The following is a 22,135-nucleotide window of genomic DNA, read 5'->3' as shown; positions in this document are numbered from 1 at the left end:
GTTTAAACGCCTAGTGTAGACCAGGCTTCTGAGTAGATTCAAACCCATGAGGACAAAGAAGTGAAGACTGTGTCAGAGTCCTTTGGGCAGTTTTCTGTTAAAAAGTTGAAAGCTCATTAAAAAGTACATCATTCCCAGTATTTCATTTCCTGTTCTTTTTTTATTTTTACAAGACAGGAATATATGTTTAAACTTAAAAAAAAAGATATCTGTCCAAACAGCATTAAAAAAATAAAAACTTTTTGTTTGAAAAACACTGCATTATTATCAATCACTAACAGAATCTGGATTTTAAACACACATTTGAGTTGTCACTCATGGTAAATCAAGGCAGAGGTTTCACTCTATAAGTGCAAGGCAAATCCTAGGAGACACTACCTTAGTAGTAGTAGGCATCCTTTAGTCTGAAGGGATCATGAGTGTGCTCCCTGGAGAGGTAAAGAATTTACTCAGTTGATTTTATGGCAACCATGAATGTGGCTGAAGAGACCCCCCTCAAGAGAGACAATCTCTGACTCATCTGTCACATTTAAAGGTGACCCTTTGGGCTCTTCCTTCTGAGAGCTCCTTTCTCCTCAGCTAAACTGGACTGCTTCCTCTCGTAACTCCGGAGACATTTGCTAAAGCTCTCGTTTCCAAAGGCTGAGGTCTTGAGTGTGATCTTCCCATTCGTGCATATCCAACTGTCCACTAGGCTTTGAAGATGAGCTTCTGTGTGGATTGTTAATGCTGCGTCAACAGTAAAGAGGAGATGTTGGATAAAGGCCTCCCGAGTCTTGGTTTTAGATCTGAGTCTTGCAAGATTGAACAGCTTTCCATCCAATTTTGTGTGCAAGTAGATTCCCTCAGTTGGGGAACCAAAAGCTTGTTTCAGTAGCAGGGAAGATCCCAAACAGAGAGGGGGCAAGTACACAACCTTGCTTAACTCCACTATGAATCTGGAAAGCCTCAGAAACTGAGTCATTGTATTGAACTGGGCTGTACATGTTTTCATGGAAGGATCAAATCATGCTTAAGAGCTTGGAAGGACATCCAATCTTTTCAACAAGTGTGAATATTCTTCTACTGACAAAGTCAAAAGCCTTTGTGAGATCAATGAAGGTTATGTAGGGGGGGCTTTTTTTGTTCTATGCACGTCTCTTGTAGTTGTCTCAGTGAGAAGATCATATTGATAGTAGACCTTTCAGCTCTGAAACTGCACTATGATTCAGGGTAGATTCTGTCTGCAAGGGTCTGAAGTCTATTCAGGACAACTTGGGCAAAGGCTTTTCCCATAATACTAAGAAGGGAAATGCCATGATTGTTGTTACAGTCACTCCTGTCACCCTTGTTTTTATAGAGAGTGATCATGTTGGCATCTCTCATTTCTTGTGGTACTTCGCCTTCTTTCGAGGAGAGGCAGAGCAACTCATGAAGATGTTACAGTAGAATAGGTTTTCCTCATTTTATGACCTCAGATGGTATGCAGTCTTTTCTGGAGGCCTTTCCATTGGGAATGCCATCTATGGCAAGGCTAAGCTCCTTGACAGTCAGTCAAGTTGAGCTTGGGTCATAACAGGCAGGCTTTTGATGGCCTGCGTCCATACCAATATTTTCATTAATCAGGTCAGGCTATGTCTGCTACCATAATGAAAGTAGATTGTACTACCTGCAGCTTATCAAACCTACTGCCTTGTGGGTAGCCCAAGAGAGTGTAAGGCTAAGGGAGCAACCCCTGACAGAAAAGCCCCACTGCCTTCTGGGTGAATTTGGGAGAATGTAAGGCTATGAGAGTAAACTCAGATAGAAAATCTGGAGTGGAGCCTCAAAGGCAATCCGGTACTAATATTTTATTATCTTTCTGGCAACTCCTGAAGCAGATTGGGTACTAGATGTATTGGTTCTTCCTCTCCTCTGGATTTTACCGGTGATGCCGAGAGGGGAATCATGAAGCATGGGCAACTCAGGGCCTCCATATCATCTGCCCAGGCTTGTGCCCTGGAGAAGTACTCCAGCTTTGCCTCAAACACTGACACAACCCAGGAGGCAGCAGTCACCGGTTCTAAGCGCTTACTCATTGGCGTAGAGTTGAGCACCAAAAGCTGTCTCCAACAGTGGGAGAGATCATTGTATCTAACTGGACAACCACTGCCTTCATAACACTGGACAGCCCCCAGACAATAGGGTGCTGTCCTCTCACAGTCTCCCTGCTTCAATGGGTGCTTGGAGCTTAGAGTTTTATAACTTGACAAGTGGACCGTAACCAATGCACCAGGCAAATCATGTAAAAGAAAGAAAACACCCTTAAAGATAGGGTGCTGGAATGGTCGTGCCATGACAACTGGATTATCTGAGGACCTTCACCAGATCAACAATGCTCATTAAACTGACGTGATTAATGACAAGCTGAAATGACAAAATGTGGATATCACATCCCTCCAAGAAACATGGCTAGCATTGAGTGCATGTCTCAGAGAAAAAGAATATACATTTTTTTTCTGGCAGGGGAAAAGAGCAGAAGAAACACAAGAGCACCGAGTGTGATTTGCCATCAAGAACTTACTTCTGGGGATGATTAAGCCACCCACAAATGGATCAGAGAGAATTTTGGTACTATAGTTGTTCACATCTGAGGGCCCAGTCAATTTTGTGAGTGTGTATGCCCCAACACCACCATCAGCAAGATTCTGGCCATCAGTAAGTTTAGGCTCCAAATTAGACAGAGGTTTCTAACCTTCTGAGGAGTGAAGTTCTGGAACAAACTTCCAATGGGAGCAGTAGGGGCAAAAAACCTAACTGGCTTCAAGACTGAACTTAATAAGTTTATGGAGAGGGAATGGTGTTATGTAATTGCCTACAATGTCATGTAGCTGATCTGTGACTGCTAGTAGCAAATATCCCCAATGGCTGGTGAGGGGACACTAAATGGTTGCAACAGAGAATTCTTTCCCAGGTGTCTGGCTGGTGGGTCTTGCCCAAATCTCAGGGTCCAATTGACTACCATATTCCTTCCCGGGGAAGGAATTTTTCCCCAGGTCAGATTTGCGAAGACCCTGGGTTCTTTTTGCCTTCCTCTGCAGCATGAGTCACTTCCAGGTCTAACCTAGACAGAGTAAATAGTGGATTCTCTGTAACCTGAAGTCTTCAAATCATGAGTTGAGGAATTCTGTAACTCAGCCAAAGGTTATGGATCGATTACTGGAATGGGTGGGCAAAGTTCTATGGTCTGAAAGGTGCACGAGGTTAGACTAGTTGGTCATGATGGTCCCTTCTGGCCTTAAAGTCTATGAGTATGAGTGTTCATACCGGTATAACTGTACCCATATAATTAGACCAGTATAAATGATAAAACTTTCCCTGAATACAAGGCCTTAGCCTGTAGCATCCTTATTTAAAAACTGTTTTTTCAGTCATGTATGAAAGGAAGGAGAACAATGTGCTTTCAAAGTATGACACAATTGGGAACAAGTCTGCCAGCTATCAAAGAATTTGTAGATTTCCACAAAAACATAATGTGATTTAAGCTTTTGTTTATGTTCTGCTCTAAGTTATTAATTCTGCTCTTTCTCCAGTGCACACTGTATAAAACAAAATTGTATCTATTATATAAATGTATGTGAGATGATCATCGTGCTGATATGAGTGAATTTCATTCCAGTCAGGAGATATTTTTACAAGCCTTATAAGTAACTGCTTACTGTGAATAAATGCATGTTGGACTTTGTTTTTGTTTTTAAAAAAGCATGTCCATCACATTGGTACCTAAGGTACTTCTAGCTCAATGTTTCAACCACTAACTCATACCACCTGCAACTATTCAAAGGGCTTTTTAGACCACGTGCTATTGAGGTGGAAAACAACCAACTAAGGACTTCAGGATAAATATTTATTTAGGCACATGAAATAATAACTCAATATAACAAGAATTGCAATTGACTATAACAAGATTTTTTCCCAAAAATTCACACCAACACTATCATCACTTAAACTCCTCCCATGAAAGCAATGGTAGAAGCATTAGTCTAGAAAGACACAGATGTTTTAAACATCACACGGTGTAGATGTAATCTAAGGAAGTTAGAAGACAAAGGATGAAATGTGGGCCTCATTGACATCAATAGCAAAATTCCTATTCAGTTCAATGGGGCCAGGATTTCACCCATTGTGTTTAAAACACTGGCAACTGCCAGAAACCCCTGCATATACCAGTGCTCTCACAGTTTTTACCACCAGCACAGATGGTGGTAGCAATGTTAGGAAAGCCTAATGTTGAAACAGCCTAGTGGTCCTCAGGTCATATTTGGATATAAAATGTCAAGTAATTAGATGCTTTTATGTAAACAGATTCTGGACATAATGGGCTAAACAGGAGTTACTGTAACCTTTTGTTTACAGTATGATTTTTGTTTGTAAAGTAAATGGGTTCTTCCTTTAGTGAAAAGGCCTGCTAGGAACTTTTTAGTTAAAGGATTACTGACAAAATAGGTTGCCATGATCTATTATGGCAACAGAAATACTGTAAATTGTCTAGCTGTATTTGCAAATGTTTACTGAGCATGGCAAATAATCCTGCTGCAAATTGAAATAAAATAACCTTTTCTTCTACAATAGCAAAAACATTGTTGACTGTTTTGTAGTTATGGCATGCACAATTACAATGAGGGAAGCCAAAAGTTCATTACTGATGCAAGTGAACTAGACTGAGATTTGGAAGAATGGTTCATGTAAAATCTCTGTTGAATTAAAGGGTACAGGTCTGCTAGCATCATTAATCCTTTTGTACTAGGATACTCTAGAAAGTGGAAGTTTTCTCTTCCCTATTCACAATTTCACTAAAAAAGTCATATTTTACTATAGCTAATGGTCCCCCTCCATTACTCAAATAGGAGACTTATAGGGCAAAGATACGTGTTATATGAAGAGGTGTTCAGGAGGACGCACTGTTTCCTCTAAACAAATTCTGAATCAATGTATTTGGATGAAAGGTGCTTTATATAGTATAGATGGAGTGAATTTATACAAGTACTCTAGTAAAAATATTTTCAACTAAATTTCTACAAATTTTGGTTGAAAATATTTTGAATAAAATGTGAAACAATCTTTGGCAATTCCAACAAAATAAAAATTCAATTTGCAGAACATTTTGAAAAACAAATGTAATTCTTTGGCATGACTTTTCTCCAAGTATATTTAGGTGCAGGGTATAAAGTGTCAATTACGGGGACCTGTTCAAAACACAAAACATATGGTTTCAGTAGCTATGCTAAAAGAGGTCATTTTGGGTTTTTTATATTTTATAGAGTGAAATGGAGGAGATTCAGTATCAAATTGTGAAAAATGAGATATTTTAGTCTACCTTTCTCTCTTCTTTTCCCCTTCATAAGTGGCATAATTCAGGCAGGTATTTTATTTCATGTCTTCTGCCCAAAAGAACCTGAAACTGTCTTCATCTAAGATTGGACCCCTCAATCCAAATTATTAAAAAAATATAAACAAACAAAATTACTAAAATAATTATGCTAAAATAATCATAAGGTTCAGACAAAAAACTCTCAAAAAACAAGCACATACTGAGGTATAACTCATAGCCTTATTGGACTTACTGTTCTCAGTTATACCCATAATCACCCAGTGGAGCAGGGGAGGTGGCATTGATGTAACTAAGTGCAAAGGTGCTGTCTAGTGTACTCAGTTATAGTGCTATAATTATACAGGTGTATTTTTACCAGTATAAACACACACAGACAGGAGTCTTGCTGGAGCACAGCAAGGGGGCTCAAACATGCAGTATGTCTCTCTTGCTGCTCCTTTTAGCAGGTATCAAATGCTCTCTGGTCATTGTGGTTCCATACACTTGATGCTAAGGGCAGCATACAAACATTTTTTGGTGTTTAATTTCTTTCCTAGCACATTCATAGAGACATAGATTTTAAGGCTACAATACATTTATTTAAATTAACATAAGTAATCTCATTGGCTTCAACAGGACAACCCACATGTGAGAAGTTAAGCACATACATTAATGTTTTCAGGATTGGGGCCCAGGTTATTGTTGTACAGTGGGTAATACTTTTCCAAACGAAAATGCATAATACGCACCAATGAGATAAACACGGTTAAAAGATAAATACGCTTCAATGAATAAAAAATTATTCCCATTGGAAAAACAAACACTACAAGAAATAAAAGGAAATAGTATATTGGAGTCATTTAAGTGACAAGAATGATTCTCAGGAGGATGCCAGAAAGCTCCTTATTCTAGATTATGAAATAATGACTCTGCAGGAGATAATCATTTCTCTTGTATATAGAAACAAATAGACACACTACTCATGTTCATCGTAGCATAGTTTTGAGTTACAGAAGCATTGAAAGTACTTAATTCTCATTCTCAACTATTCTGCCTTTAAAAAGTTAGGTTTGATCATTGTAAATTATATACTTATAAATAATAACAGCAGAATATTTCTCAGGATGTAGTTTTAATAATTGGAGGAAAGATATATGGATACTAATATATTACCACAATATTGAATATTACTTATAGAAAACTAAAATAATAAAGAAGCAGAGTACAATTATGAAACAATACCAGTTCTTAAGTCAAAAGTTTTCCAGATTTTATTATTATAAAATACAATGTAATTGAAATGCTGTTTCTTAACAGCCCCAACAAATAGATCATAGCTTCATATAGCAGATATCTGGAATAGAACTAACGGTTTTAAACTACTTTAGCAGCATTGCACCCCAAATCATACAACAATAATCTTAAACCAAATCTGCATCAAATATTTCCTTTCTGTTTAAACTAAGTATTTTCTCATGTATGACTCCTGACAAAATAGTGGTTATTACATTTTAGGGAACACATCTAAATAACACCAAAGGATTCTTTAGACCAATAGTAATGGCCAACAGCATAATGTAGCTCTTTTTAAAGTGTGGTTTACTCTGTAAAGAGATTTTTTTTTTAATGGCAACATGTTGCTATATTGACTATGTCTCTGTTTCTGTATCTAATATGTTCAGTTTGCCAGTTTTTCTAACTACCAGCCTTGTAAACTCAGACTAGGATCTTTTTTTTTAATGGCAAAATGTTGCTATGTTGACTGTCTCTCTGTTTCTGTATCTAATATGTTCAGTTTGCCAGATTTTGTAACTACCAGCCTTGCAAACTCAGCCTAGGATCTGAAAATCAAGCTTGGTTACTTTCTTCTTGAACATTGCCACCTTTAGAAATGATTCTGCATGCAAAGTTTGTGGCATCTGTGCAATATCAGTGCCTTTCATGAAATATAGTCGATACTGTTGATGATGGACAAGAAGAAATAGAATCTAATTAACTCCCTCAGGTGAGTTGACACACAAGTGCAAAAAATACATAAAAAATAGTAAGACCCCTCTTTTACAAAAGCACTTAAATTCATAGTTTAATCTATCTTTATTCTGCGTAGAACTTACATGGGTTTTCAACTTTAAGCAAATTCTTAAATCCCATTGATTTCAATGAGATTTAAGCACATACTTATGTGTTATCCTCAATCAGAATTCTCTCTTATATCAGGGCCTCAAAGCTTTTTTTTTTTTTCCCCCTCACTAAAGTAGGTATTGGGTATGTTTTTCTGTAGGCGAAGGTAGCAGCAACTCGAGTAGTTATGTTTTCTTAACACTTTCCAGTATATGCACCTATTTTAATTGTTTATAACTCTGCAAAATTTTAGCTGTTTTGGCTGTAATTCCATGCTTGCTCTCTCAGGCTAATTTATATTATTATGTGACAATTTCAGCATAAATATTTCTGCCATTTCCAAAATTAAGTTAGGGAACACAAGTATGTTTGCCTAAGTTAAAAAAAATCCAACTCTTATGGTATTGTCATGCTTTGGAACATAGACATTAAATTTGGCAAGGCAGTAGCTCTGGATTAAGGGAGATGCCTTTTGCTCTCCCTGTGAAAATTCATCCTGACTTGGCCAAATTATAAGCCTCTGAAAAATCAAAAGCTCATAAGAGTTTAGTGGCTGGCTGCTCAAGTCTCTGAACATTCTAATCTGCTGAGTATATGCCCAGCCCCAAGAAGTTCCCTATATATATTTGGATGGTACATAGGAAAAAAAATAGCTTCAAGATACCCTTTGGCCCATTGTCTGTGCTTGATACAGGTATGAAGTAAAGTGAGAACAAGGAGAAATACAATGAAAGCCCACTGTTACACATAAAGCCAGCATAAAGTCCAGACAGAAATGCAGCCCTTGCACCCTGGTAACTAATGGGCTGCTTTATCAAATTGGGAACCCAAAGAGCGTGGATGTTGGCAGGAGTTGCGGCCCTAATTACCATCCCTTATGGACACCCTAGGCACTTGTGCAAGATTTCAAACCATATAAACTAATACAAAAACTGTAAATAATATAGCTACCCCCATAAAGATTCAACTTCAGTCATGTAACACATTTAAAAAGGAAAACAGTAATAGACATGTGAACCACGACTGAGATAATATCAGATCAACATATTATTTGGAATTTTCTGACTTAAGTACTTGATTTCTTTCTTATCCTCAAAGTCCATTTCTCATTTATGTCAGTTTCTTGCATTTAACTTCCATGTGTTTGCTTGTTTGTTTATTTTTTAAAAATCTGAGCAATTCAGCTTATGGAAATTGCAAGGGGTGGAATACCTGAAAACCATCAAGTATATACTGTTAACAATCAAGGCATATAAACTAGCATTGCATTTATTATATGTATAAAATCTTCATTAAAATTGCTATTTGACAAAGAAAATGTTATTTAGAAGGTCCTTCTTACCCTCAGTGTGAGAGGTGGGAAAAGATTTCTTAGTGTGTTAATTACAATTTAATGATTCATTACAATATATAAGAAAGTAAACACTATTTGATCCTAAATAGGAATCTCTTTGCTAATTGCTATTTCTCAGTCCCAGTAATTATGTTGCCATGCTAGTTAACTCACTTCAATATATTCTGAGAGTAGTGACTGGGGGAATTGCTACCCCTCTATAGAGAGCTAAGAGTCTAATTCCTCACACACTGAGCTTGAAATTGCATCTGCCAGCTCTGGAATAATATGATGATCTAATTACCACAGTTAATTATCATTCTTAGCAACAATCATTGTAATAAATATATGATTTTAATATACCTCTACAAGTGGTGATAATGAAACCAGCAATAACTGCACTTGACTTTATCACAGACTTTGTATTCCCATTTTTAGTCTCCCCAAAACATTCCTGCTCAGACACAAGGTAAAAAGAAATAAGTGTGTGCCATAAGTTTCAACACTATAAAGATGTGGATTTATGGGAAGGAAAAAAACAGCATTCACATTTATTTCATGCTTAAATAACGACAACAATTATTTTTTTTCAGTCCAAAAATATTCAGGTAAAACATACTAGCTGGCATAGGTAAATAATTTATCTACTTTAGTATTGACCTACCATTCTACAACTGGCCTACTTAGAGTCCAGATTGGAAGCTTCTATCATTGCTATTGCTGATGGAGCAGAGGATTGAAAAAGACCCCCCACTTCAGAACTTTTCCCTTAGATTCACACCAATGGGGAGAGAACCGAAAACTTTCAAAGGAATAGTCAAAGAAGCACTCATGCTGTCTGCATTCAAGTGTAATTTGCGGTCACTTAATGCTATTCAATTATTCTTGCCTATGTTATTTCTCAGCTGGAATACAGCAATGAGATTTACCTGGGCATAAAGCCTTCAGCACTTGGGATATTCCAGCTGGTACAGAACACTGCAGAACATCTCCTTAGCAACACAAGATACCGTGAAAACATCAAATGTGTTCCCTGCTCTCAACACTGGCTTTCCACATAATTTTGAATAAAGGTCTCAGTACTTATCTTAAGGGTGCTCCATGGCCTGGGCTACAGATATCTAAATGATTGACTAAAACTCCAGGAAGAAGACAGTAGTCAACAACTTTGCTCCTCTGGCTCGTTGGACCTCTCTACAATAAGGGCCAATTTCATCTGTGTGGGAGAGAGCTTTCTTGTGGGCTGTCCCAAGACTGTGTTATGAATTCTCCTAGGAACTAAGGATCATTACAAATCTCAGCATCTTCTGCTCTAAGTGCAAAGCACATTTCTTTGACCTTGTCTTCTCTAACACACACACACACACTCAAGGTCAAAGAAATGTGCCTTGCATTTAGAGCAGAAGGAGATGAGGTTTGCAATGATTATTAGTTCATGGGAAAATTTATTCCACAGTCTTGGGACAGCCCCCGAGTTGGAGGACTCTTTCAAATACTACTAGAGCATGGATAAATCTTAGGGAAATAAATATAGTATATTTTCATTTTGATGCATGAAGATTTATCTGTAGACCTATACATTTCAATAAGAGTAATGTACTCTTTTCCTTACAAAAACATTAGTGTAGTGCACCTAAAATCATCTAGGTTGTTTATGACGGTTTATTACTATGTAGGGCTGGATTCTCTAGTCCACCAAGTTCACATCGCACCATCTATGCAGTGCTAAGTACACTTTATATTGCTAGAAGCAGTCATATTGCCTCAGGAGAATTCTCTCTGTTTAGGACTTAGATCAGTGACATAATGGAGCCTTAATGACAAGTGGGGCTCGATGACTGAGAATCAGGAAGCCACCATTGCTTCCCTGACCGCCTCCCTTTTTCAGTGTGCCAGAGCAGAGCTCATGTGCAGAGGATTCTCAAGCCCTAAAAGTTCAAGGTTTAGAACTTGATCCAAAGGCTTATGAATTCAGTGGAAAGCATCCTATTTGGAGTAAGTACTCAAACAGGAAATGCTGAATGGAAATATTTCTTACCTCGGCAAGTAGGTAAAGGGCTGCTCCACTGTCCATTGCTCCGGCACTGTGCTCGAGCGGCACCTTGAAGTAAATACCCAGTGCCACAGGTAAAGTTTACAACATCATTCAAATTGAACTCGCTTCCATTAGTTACTCCATGAGCTGGGTTCCCAGGATGTCCACATGTGATCGCTGTTAAAATGAAACAAACAGACTAACATCTAATTGAAATGTGCAGGTCTATGGTATTGCTTGCATTTTTTAACCACTTCTTTTTTAACTTGAAATTTAGTCATACTTTCTATTTACGTACTGGTAAAGTAATAAATTGAAGGAAATAGAAGATAAATTTGTGGAGATTTTTCTATTTCTTTACAAAAAATGTTGAAAAAATTTCAGAAGATGTCCAGTATCTATATTTTACTTTACTTTTAACCACTGTACAATAAAATTAATATGAATATACATGAGTATACTTAGATATATAGAATAATTTAGGCAGATCTGAGATCTTTAAACTAGATCGTTTAAAACAAAGTCATTCCTCCTTCTCTTGTATGATTCCAAATGTTGTAGGGACAGAATCCTGTACTCCAATCAACTCAGATTTTATTTAACACATCAGAAACACAAGCCTCTTGAATAGCAGGATTTTAAATAATGTTGATTTAAGGGAGGAGTCAGAACCCAGTATTAACCTTAGTAACACAAAATCTGATTTTATCTACCAGAAAGTTTTGGATCTATTCTGCTGAAATATTATTTCAAATAGATTTTCTGAATGTAAGGAAATTATTAATTATTATTATTAAGTACTTTGGTTTGTGTCTTCTCATAAGAAATTCTATCCTGCAGAGACTTATGCATATGCTTAACTTTAACTATGGGTATGTCTACACGGGCAAGTTTCTGAACAACAAGTAATACCACTTTTATTAAAGAGATGGAATTAAACCATGGTTGCATGTCCACACTGTACCCCTTGTGACGGTGGAGCGCATTCACATTAGCAGTTCTTGCAATGGCAAAGACAGCAGTGCATTGTGGTTGCTATCCCACTGTGCAGCTGGCCGCAGGGTGCTTTGGGAAGGGTTTGCAATGCTTCATGGGGTAGACACAGCGTCACACGATGCAGGTTTCCCAATCCCATTGTTCCATGGGCATCCTACTACCTTGCCAGCTGCTTTTCTACTGAACATAAGAACATAAGAACATAAGAAAGGCCGTACCGGGTCAGACCAAAGGTCCATCTAGCCCAGTATCTGTCTACCGACAGTGGCCAATGCCAGGTGCCCCTGAGGGAGTGAACCTAACAGGCAATGATCAAATGATCTCTCTCCTGCCATCCATCTCCATCCTCTGACGAACAGAGGCTAGGGACACCATTCTTACCCATCCTGGCTAATAGCCATTTATGGACTTAGCCACCATGAATTTATCCAGTCCCCTTTTAAACATTGTTATAGTCCTAGCCTTCACAACCTCCTCAGGTAAGGAGTTCCACAAGTTGACTGTGCGCTGCGTGAAGAAGAACTTCCTTTTATTTGTTTTAAACCTGCTGCCTATTAATTTCATTTGGTGACCCCTAGTTCTTGTATTATGTGAATAAGTAAATAACTTTTCCTTATCCACTTTCTCAACATCACTCACGATTTTAGTGTAGAGGAGAGCAGAGTGTGGGACAGGGAGTGTATGTGTGTATGGAGGGCAGGGGAGATGTTTTGGGGGACTGAGAGTGTCTTGCTGTTCAGCCAGCAACAGGAAGCAAACAGTCCTGAGGCGGGACAGGGCCGGCTCCAGGCACCAGCTAAGGAAGCAGGTGTTTGGGGCGGGCAATACAAAGGGGTGGTACTCCATCCGCTATTGGAGTGGCCCTTCCTAGTCTTTGGGTGGGACACTCTTTTCCTCTTTGAGCTGCCACCAAAGAGAAAGAGAGGGAGTGAAGGATCCACTGCTGAACTACCACCGAAGAATGGAGCGGCACGACTGAGCTGCTGCCAAAGTGCCACCGATTGGCTTTTTTTTTTTTGCCGTTTGGGGTGGCAGAAAACCTGGGCAGGGGGAGGGGGAAACCCCAACATCAGCCCCAGCCCTCTCTCTCTCTCTCTCTCTCACACACACACACACGCCTGCCTCTGTGTTCAACAGCACGAGCATTCCACATTATGATTTGCTTTGTGTCCTGGAGCAGATCAGCACAGCATGCAAGGGCTGTCAGAAATGGTGCTTTGAAAGGGGAGGGGAGCATATCTCCAGAGCAGCTGAGTTCAAAACAATGAGCAGAGCAGCCATTTGAGGGATTATGGAACTCTTCCAGTGGCCAACTGATTGCTTTCTGTGCTGTAATATGTTTACACTGCCAATACAGTGCAGGAGCCTCTGCGCTTTAAGGCTTATGACTCTCGTTGAGGTGGGGTTGTTTTGCAATCCTGCAACTGAGGAGTTCTGCACACCAAGTAGGCTGGCAGTGTGTGCAGGGCTGTCCCTAGCCATTTGGGTGTCCTATGCAGCCCCCCGTGGGGGGGCTGTCTGGGGCCCCAGGCCTCCCCACCCAGGTCCTGGGAGGCAGGAGCTGTGGGGAGCCACTTTTGGGGGCCCCACAGGCCCAGAGTGGCCCAGGGGATTACCGGGGGCCCAGGAACAGCCTGGTCCGCTTCCCTCACCCTAGCCCCAGCAATGTCCCTCAGGGGAGAGGGTTTGGGGGAAGGGATCCCCCACTCACCCGGTAGTAGCAGGAAGCGGAGCAGCCCGGCCCCAGCCCGCTCTGCTCCATCAGCTCCCAGCCACAGTGCTCTGCTTCCCATCGCTGGTGAGGTGGAATGTGGGCGAGCTGGGAGCGGAGCAGAGGGAAAAGAGTAAGAGGCAGGGCAGAGGGTTGTCCAGGGCCCCACACACCCCCAGGGACAGCCCTGCCCCTTGCAGGGGGTGCCAGCTGAGGGATAGAGCTGGTCACCGGGGTTGGTGCTACCACATATGCAGCATGCAGCTGCCTTGGGCACCATGAAATTTCAGGCAATTTGGTGCCCCAAATTTCATGGTGTCGTATGCAGCTGCGTATGCTGCATATGCCTAAGGATGGCCCTGAGTGTGTGCACCTCGGGAGTTATACCGCAAAAAGCTGCTTTACTGCACAGTAACTTGCCAATGTAGACAAGGCCTAAGTGCCCAGTTCCATTGACTAAATTTGTTGCTATGCTCATACAGGATGCCACTGTTATAAACAATAGTTTAGAATTGCACTACCATTCATTGCTTCTAATTGTAAATCTTATGGTCAATGGAACTACTCATCCAGTCAAAGTTATGCATGTCTCAAGATGCTGGCCCTGGGTTGTGACTTGCTCTGATTTGTATAGCATGAAACACAGTGACAGAGGTTAATAAATATTAAAGAAATGAATATCTAGAATATCTATTCATTAACTGCTTTAATTCAGAGAGCCGAATCTGAATTGAGTCAGTAAGATATACAGGGGCTTTTTGCTCTGCTCTTTATGCTACGTGGGGAATCCCTGGAAAATCTGTGAAAAGAAGCACAAAAGGGAAGGAATCAGAGGCCAGGATATCTATATCTATATCTATATCTATATCTATATCTCTATCTGTGTGTGTGTGTGTGTGTGTGTGTGTGTGTGTGTGTGAGAGAGAGAGAGAGAGAGAGAGAGAGAGAGAGAGAGAGAAGGAAAAATAGTTAAATCAAGTTCAGAAGTGCTTTATAATAAACTTGAATGCCATATGGGACCAGATCAGTGATTCATTTAGATCTAGTTTCAGAGTAGTATCTTGTGTCTAAGATCAGACAGTATCAGGTGCCTTAAGAAAAGGTTTAAGAAACCCAGTAGTAGACCAGTTATGAAAAGAAATATCCCTTACATATTTTTATTCTAATGTAATTGGTGTTCCTATTATTTATGCAAATGTTCACTGTTTTTAAAATCTTGCTAAAGACATCATCCTCAATATTATCTTACAGTAACGAGTTCCACATATAAATCATGTGTTGCATAAGAAAGCATTTCCTTCTATTAATTTGTTCCATAGTTCATACAGGATACAACTACTAGGAACTATATTTTTAGAGAACACTTATAACTTTTGTACTCTTATTTTATGGTCGGGCACTGGCCTATTTCTGTGACAAAATGGAAAAAAGATAAAAATGAAAAAAGAAATAAGTTAAAAGCAGAAAATAACACAGATGTATATTTGCATCTCTTTGACATTGTGTCAGTAATAATGACTGTATTCATTTAAACATCGTTTGTTGCATTTTTTTATTGCTTTGCATTTTACTTGAAAAAATTAAAATGTGTTTCCTTTCATTTTTACTGGGTGTCTAACTGCCCAAGACCATTTTCAACATGAGGAACAATTTCTTGGATGTCAATGTGAGTTTCCTTCTATAAAGGATTAAAGGCCAGATCCTCAACTAGTGTAAATCAGCCTTACCAAAATCAACAGAACCATAGTGATTTATGCCACCTGAGGATCTGGCTCTAAAAAATCTAACTATGTACTATCACGGATCCACAAACCAGTGCTATGCCTTAAGCTATGGAACGATTTCAAGGAGGAACCCCTCCAGTGAGTGACCCCCAAAGGTCTTCCTCCAGGGTAAGCCTTGCAGCATCACTGAACCTCAGGCCTCATTATTCTTGCTTCAGATGGTGAGCTCTGCTCAGTTATTCCAACTGAGACAGACTCCTGAGAGAGACTTTATACTCTTCAGTGATCAATGCACCTCATCAAGTATTCACAGTGATACTCAAACAGTGTTGTCAAAAGAAGTAGGATTTATTAGTCAGCTGGAACACAACATAGGAAGTCCTTAGGTTAGCATAGAGAAATGGAGGTTGAAGCTAGGGTTTCCAACTTTCTACTTGTCCAAAATCAAACACTCTAGCCCTTCTCCTGCCCCGCCCCTCTCCTGAAGCCCCACCCCTTCTCCAGGCTCTGCCTCCACTCATCCATCCCCCCTCCCTCTGTCACTTGCTCTCCCCACCCTCACTCACTCGATCATTTTCACTGGGCTGGGGCAAAGGGTGTGGGAGGAGGTGAGGGCTCTGGCTGGGGGTGCAGGCTCAATGGTAGTGTCAGAAATGAGAAATTAAGGGTGTGGAAGGGGGCTCTGGGCTGAGGCAGTGGATTGGGATGAAAGAGGAGATGAGGGCTCCGGCTGGGAGTGTGGGCTCTGGGGTGGGTCCAGGGATGAGGGGCTTGGGTTGAAGGAGGGGACTTTGGGCTGGGATTGAGGGTTGTGGTTCAAGGTGGGTGAGGGTTCTGGATGGGGGTGTGGGCCCTGGGGTGGAGCTGGGAATGAGGGGTTTGGGGTGTTGAAGGGTGCTCCAGGCTGGGACTGAGGAGTTCAAAGGGTGGGAGTGGGATAATGGCTGGGGCAGAGGTTGGGGCACAGGTAGGGGGCCAGGGGTGCAGGCTTCAGGCAGCGCTTACCTCAGGCAGCTCCCGGAAGCAGTGGTATGTCCCCTCTCCAGCTCCTATGCAGAGACACAGACAGGCGGCTCTGCACACTGCCCCATCCACAGGCACCGCCCCCAGCTCCCATGGTTCCTGGCCAATGGGAGCTGCAGAGCCGGCGCTTGGGGCAGGGGCAGTGTGCAAAACCCCCTAGTTGCTCCTATATGTAGGAGTCGGAGGGGGTAAATGCTAGTGCTTCCAGGAGCCGTGCAGAGCCATGGCAGCCAGTGAGCCTGCCTTAGCCCCCTGTGCTGCTGACTGGACTTTTATCATCCCGGTCAGTGGTGCTGACTGGAGCCAACAGGTTCCCTTTTTGACTGGGCATTCTGGTCGAAAACTAGACACCTGGAAACCTTAGTTAAAGCATACACCATTCTGGTTAGCCCACAGCTCAACGAAGCTGCAATAAACCCTATTGTTCAAGCTCTATGCCTCTCTCAGTCTGACCTCCTTGATCAGTTCCCAGATGAGAGCCCAGACTTCTTCCAGCAGTTACGTCTTATACCCACCACCTCACACCTTCCTAGTCTTTTGTTCTCGAACTGGCGTCTTTCCTCATCTTCTGTGCTAAGAGGAGAGGAAATACATCTCCCTTTTGGTCATTGGTTTCTAGGTGTCAATGTCCTGGTGATTGGATTTGCCATTGTCTTAGTTTCTCCAGCGATATGGGGTCAGCCTCAGCCAGTCTCTTTCAATTACTCCTTTGGGCTCCAACAGCCAGGTGACATACATACCTATGTCTCTTAGCCTACCCTGCGAGCACATCATCCTTCACTGCCTTTCCCCTTAGGTGGATGCCATGTATAATATAGGGGAAACTGAGACCCACATATGATTCATAAAAATATTGCAGAAAATTCCCACTTTGTCACAATAACATCTAGCTATTATACAGGAAGTGTTGTATGCTAGCTCAATTGCTTCTATCTTTTAAAACTACTACAGATTATCAAGGTTTTAGAGTTTCAATAAACAAGCCAATTTCCAACACATCGGAAATCATAGAATATGATATCTACTTAATAATATTATATTTTAAGGGTGACGTTTCCTGGGACCATCTACACTTGGAATTCAGTAAACTGTCAAAACAGATGATATACAGTAGGCTCTTGCAACATAAAATTGAAGTCTCCTATAAAAATTCTGAAAGTGAAGGTCATTTGTGTTTAGATTATTGTCTTTTTCAACAGATGCATATTTCCAGTCACTCTGCTCCTGTTTACACCCCTCATTACTCTTGACAGATGCTGCTTTTTGTGATGTCTTTCAGAAACAAAAGGTCTGAAACACTGAGTATAACCCTAGCACATCACCATTATTGTTGTTGTACATCACTGACCTATTGACAGATCAACACTACAATTCTTGAGCTTGCCTAAGAACTACAAGTGCTGGAAAATATAAAAAGAAGACAAGGCGGGTAATTTTGGCATAGTATTTTTCAATCCCTTCAAAGCTTTTATATATAGTCACAGAGCTTTTATGTATTTTAAGTAGCAGTCAGGATTTTTTTAAAATTCCAAGGTCACTTTTGATAGCATCATGTCATGCAACTGGTGCATTACAAATCTGACCTCACCCTCTTCTCTATTCCCCAATTTCCCCACCCCCATAATATACATAATATCCTAGTTATAAGTATTTCATATATGCTCTGGTAAAATGATGTCTTGGTACCAAATATGGAAATCATTAAAGTACTAAATATTTGGACTGGATATTTTCAGCAGTATCTACACAGTTCAGTGTATTACTACTTTTTATAATATTTTCCAGTTTTTAAGATTTGTTTCCTTACAAACGATATAGGATTGTTAGCTCTATAAACTGAAGATCTCTATTTAAGAAGAAAAAAACTACAATTCAGAAGGCATAATGGCAATACAAGCTTGCTGACTTTACCCCCAACAATAAGAACCAACCCTGACTTTCCACTTTTATGGGTAAGACCATATTTCAACCATGTTGTAAATTTGTCAATTCTGGATCATCTATTCAGCCCAGGTCAATGTTGACCAAAGGGTGTGATCTGTTGACTGTTTGGTGGCTTATGTGAAATGAGAAGAGGGAATGGAGGAAACGCATACTGAAGCTCTCTGTTCCATTGGGGGAGGAATGCTTCTCCTAGTGACTGTTTCCCCAGCCTGTTTCTGGAGCAATAATGGAGGCATTGTTCAGGTAAGTAGCAATCAAGTCTATTGTTAGGGTCCCCCAATGACTGAATATGTAGTTGAGTACTGTCAGGTCCATTTCCTGGCTAATGGGAGCTGCAGAAAGCAGCAGACAGCACATCCCTGCAGCCTGCACCACTTCCTGCAGCTCCCATTGGCCGGGAACGGCAAACTGCGGCCACTGGAAGCTGCGGGCGGCTGTGCAAACGTAAACACACTGTCTGGCAGCCCACCAACGGATTACCCTGATGAACCGGATGCGGCCTGTGGGCTGCAGGTTGCCCAATACTGCCCTAGATAAATGATGACTGTAAGCTGCCCAAGAATCCCAGTATATCCACTGGAGTAGAGGAAACAGCATGGATGGTGGCATCCCTGGATGTCCTCACCAGGTGGGTTGAAACACCAAATGTGGGTGCACTTTGGATGGGCCCAGATGTTGCTTAGGTGAGCTGTGGTATGAGGTAAGGAGGGATTGCCATCCTCCTCACTGTCTGCCTCTTCTCTGGAGAATGGTGGGGCTGACGGGGCAGCTGGTGGTGAGTGTCCCAGTGCAGAGTGTGATCCCAGTGATTGGGATATAGTTGGAATCGGAGAGCCGATACTGAGTAGCAGAGATTCTGGCATCTCAGTTACCTGTAGATCCCTGGAGAAATGAAACTTCTCTGGTACTGCAGTGATGGTAAGTACTCCTAGGTTTTGCCGCTGCAGGCTCACTGGTATCGAGGGAATTGGTGGAGTAGGCTGAGGTCTCCCATGCAATGGGCACCAGAACCAGACTTTCTGGAATCTCTTGGTACTGTTGCCTGCCAGTTTTGTAGAGATGGTACGAACTCTTTCTCTTTTGATCCAGTGCCACATAGGTATTTTGGCTTTGTGATGGTACCTACTCATGGTTCCTCGGGTGTCTTATGAATGCCATGCTGCGATGCTGCCAATGCCATCAGTGAGGAAGTGGCTGATCTTGCCAGGGAGTTCCATTGGCGAAACAAACCTTCATATCAGGGGCCTGTAGCCCTTTAATTGGAAGCCTTCTGAGGGGAGTCAGTAGATTTTCTCTTAGGCACCCCTTCCTTGGAAGTTGATGGTCTCTGGGTTGACCATAGTTCACAAGGAGACCCAGGATCTGGATCAGAGGCTGGTCTAAGGGAACTGTCCACCATTAAGAATTAAATTTTTTGCTTGCAGCTCTTCCTTGTCCTGACCTTTTTGGCAGAAGCTGCACTTCTCCGGAATGTGAGCCTCTCCAAGGCACCGCATATAGAACAAGTGTCCATCGCTGATTGATATTGCCTCTCTACAGGAGAGGCAGTGATTGAACCCAGGGCAGCCAGACATAATCCTTGATAGGGGGTATTCCCCAGTAAGTGGGGGAGGGAAGGTGTCAGCATTATTAGGGAGAAAACGAAAGGTGTACGAAATTAAAAAAAAAGAGAGAAAAAAGAAAAAAATGGGGAATGGAGAAAATGGAAACTCTACTGAGAAACAAAGAATGGAACTATCATCAACTATAAAAATACAAAGCAAACTGATACTTGATTCGGACTGCTAATCACACCATCTCAGGACAAGGGTGGCTGAAAGGAACTGAGAGCAATTTGCTTGTATGATGCTATATAGCCTTGATGTAAGGCATGAATCAGGGACAGCGCGTGTGTGGGCCAAATGGGCACTGCTATCTAAAATTTCTGATCAGAGGTGCAAGAATGCAAACTCATCTACAGTAGAGCACCCGAAGGGACACTACTCGACCAAGTAATCATGATTACCCAAAAAGAAGTAGCCATCAAACTCCAGTGCATTTGAAGGACTATATAACATAAATGGCTTTGTTTCTGCAGACGTTAATTTATCATCCAACTTTTGACATTTATTTTATGCTTTTTGTGTTTAATTTATAAGTTGGAAGAATTTCAAATAGGTGAATATAATAACTATTATTTAATTTAAAGTTTGGGGGAGAAAGGAGGGAAGTATTGTTTATGGAAAATCCATTCTGTGATTGGTGCTGGTCTTTCAGAATACCGAGTATAGCAGCTGGGTCAACTGAGTCCACTCCAGGATTTGGTTTTGACTAGGAAGTTCAGCTAGCTACATACACAAAAGCTGCATGCTCTATTTTCTGAGCTGCGGGATTAAATCAGTGATCTGTGCAATCATACTTTAAAACTATATAGTGTCTGTGTGATTCATCCAATAGCTCCTAATCAGATAGGACACAACATGCAGGAGACCAATCTTTCATAGGAAATGGACCAAGTCTGTGGAGGCCATTGCCCACAGAAAGAAGTGTGACACAGCTCTCAGCAGTCAAACCAAAATGAAAAACTCATCTCTTTGACTTAGCTTTCCCTTGATTAATTCTTATCACACCCAAACACTATCACAAAAATAAAAAAACAAAATATTTGTCCAATAATCTGATCAAATTACTTCTACTCCTGGAAAGAAAGTAGTAGTTTTTAATTATTGGGAAGTGCTTAGATGGACACACGTGCCACATATGTTTGTAGACAGACAATTATCTGCAGCCTGTACCTGTCTCTTCTCTTATATAGTGGTGTTGATATTGCTAACCTTCAACATTCAGGCCAGGATGAGAGGAGGCATGCAACAGCATCTAAGTTACTTAAGGAGAAGTATGACAGAGTATGACAGAGTGCATGAAGTGAGTACCTAATGAGAATCTGGAGATGGATGGGCACAAACCCACTCACAGATAAAGGCCCCTCCCAGACTAAGGGGAGGAGCCAAATAATGAACAACAGGGACAAGACTGAGGTCAAAGGGTCGAAAGCATGGAGCCAGAGGGGAACGCTGAGCAGAGAACTCAACGCAACGTCCACTCCTCCTCGAAAGCATTCAGGTAGCCAGCAGACATGGCCCAGAAGAACTTTGCCTGGATACCTGATCAAAGGAAGAAGTGGAAATGGGTCCCAGAGTTGCAGAGCACCTCCCCATCCAGCATCCTGGTAGGGAGATGGCCACCTTGGTCAGTGCCAAGAGGAGGTTGACAAGGAGGTCTTGGGGCCACAGATGGGGTATGCCTAAATCAGGAAGTGTGGGGGAAAGTGCCACCAGAACCTAAGAAGACAGTTCTGAAGGAGCCAGAAAACAGGCTGCAGCCTGGTGTACTCAAGATGGATGTGCACCAGGGTCTCCCTCATGCCGCAGGAGGGGCAGGTGTCAGGGATGGGGGTGAACCATGGCAAGTACACCCCTGTGCTCATGGCTCCGTGAAGGAGCCACAAAGTAATATCTCTGGGGGGTGCAGTGCGGGACCAAGGTGGACTTCAGGCTGGCCCATCAGGGCTCCTAACCCTTCACACATGGTAGGAGGTCCCTCTACTTCATAGCAGGGCAGGACACAAGGGTGAGGAAATAAAAGGTGTGGAGTACAAGTGTGTACAGATAGAGGGGTTGGGGGAGCTCACAGGGCAAGGGCCTGATGACAAAATCCAGAGGGCCAGGGGTGTGGGATGGGCAGGGGTATCCTCCCGCAGTACCCACTTAAGGAAGGCCTAAGAGGCAGGTGATAAGGCTGCTCTCATCTCCAGGACTATGTGCTGAGGGGAGCGAGGGGTGGAGAACCTTATGTGCCAGCCGAGCACCAGGGAATCCACCCAGGCCCTCTGGTCATAATCTAGGAGGTCTCTGATCCTGGTGGTACCTGCCAGGACCAA

The 22,135-nt window shown here is 41.7% G+C and overlaps 1 protein-coding gene across 16 annotated transcripts in view; it reads right to left on the bottom strand.

The window, feature by feature from the left end:
* The window catches only part of CSMD1 (CUB and Sushi multiple domains 1), a 1,616,238-nt gene that overhangs the window by 70,833 nt on the left and 1,523,270 nt on the right, over positions 1–22,135 (bottom strand). For all 16 annotated transcript variants that reach the window (XR_005595828.1, XM_039529053.1, XM_039529047.1 and 13 more), the window contains one exon: positions 10,822–10,995. Coding sequence is in view for 15 of the 16 variants with exons in the window: in XM_039529053.1 (XP_039384987.1) it covers positions 10,822–10,995 (174 nt within the window). In the remaining variant the exon portion in view is untranslated. The remainder of the gene's footprint in view (positions 1–10,821; positions 10,996–22,135) is intronic.

Source organism: Mauremys reevesii, linkage group 3 (genome assembly GCF_016161935.1).
Source record: "Mauremys reevesii isolate NIE-2019 linkage group 3, ASM1616193v1, whole genome shotgun sequence".
NCBI classification, from domain to species: Eukaryota; Metazoa; Chordata; order Testudines; family Geoemydidae; genus Mauremys; species Mauremys reevesii.
Note: the sequence above shows the minus strand (reverse complement) of the source record. Positions and strands in the feature narration are given on the sequence as shown.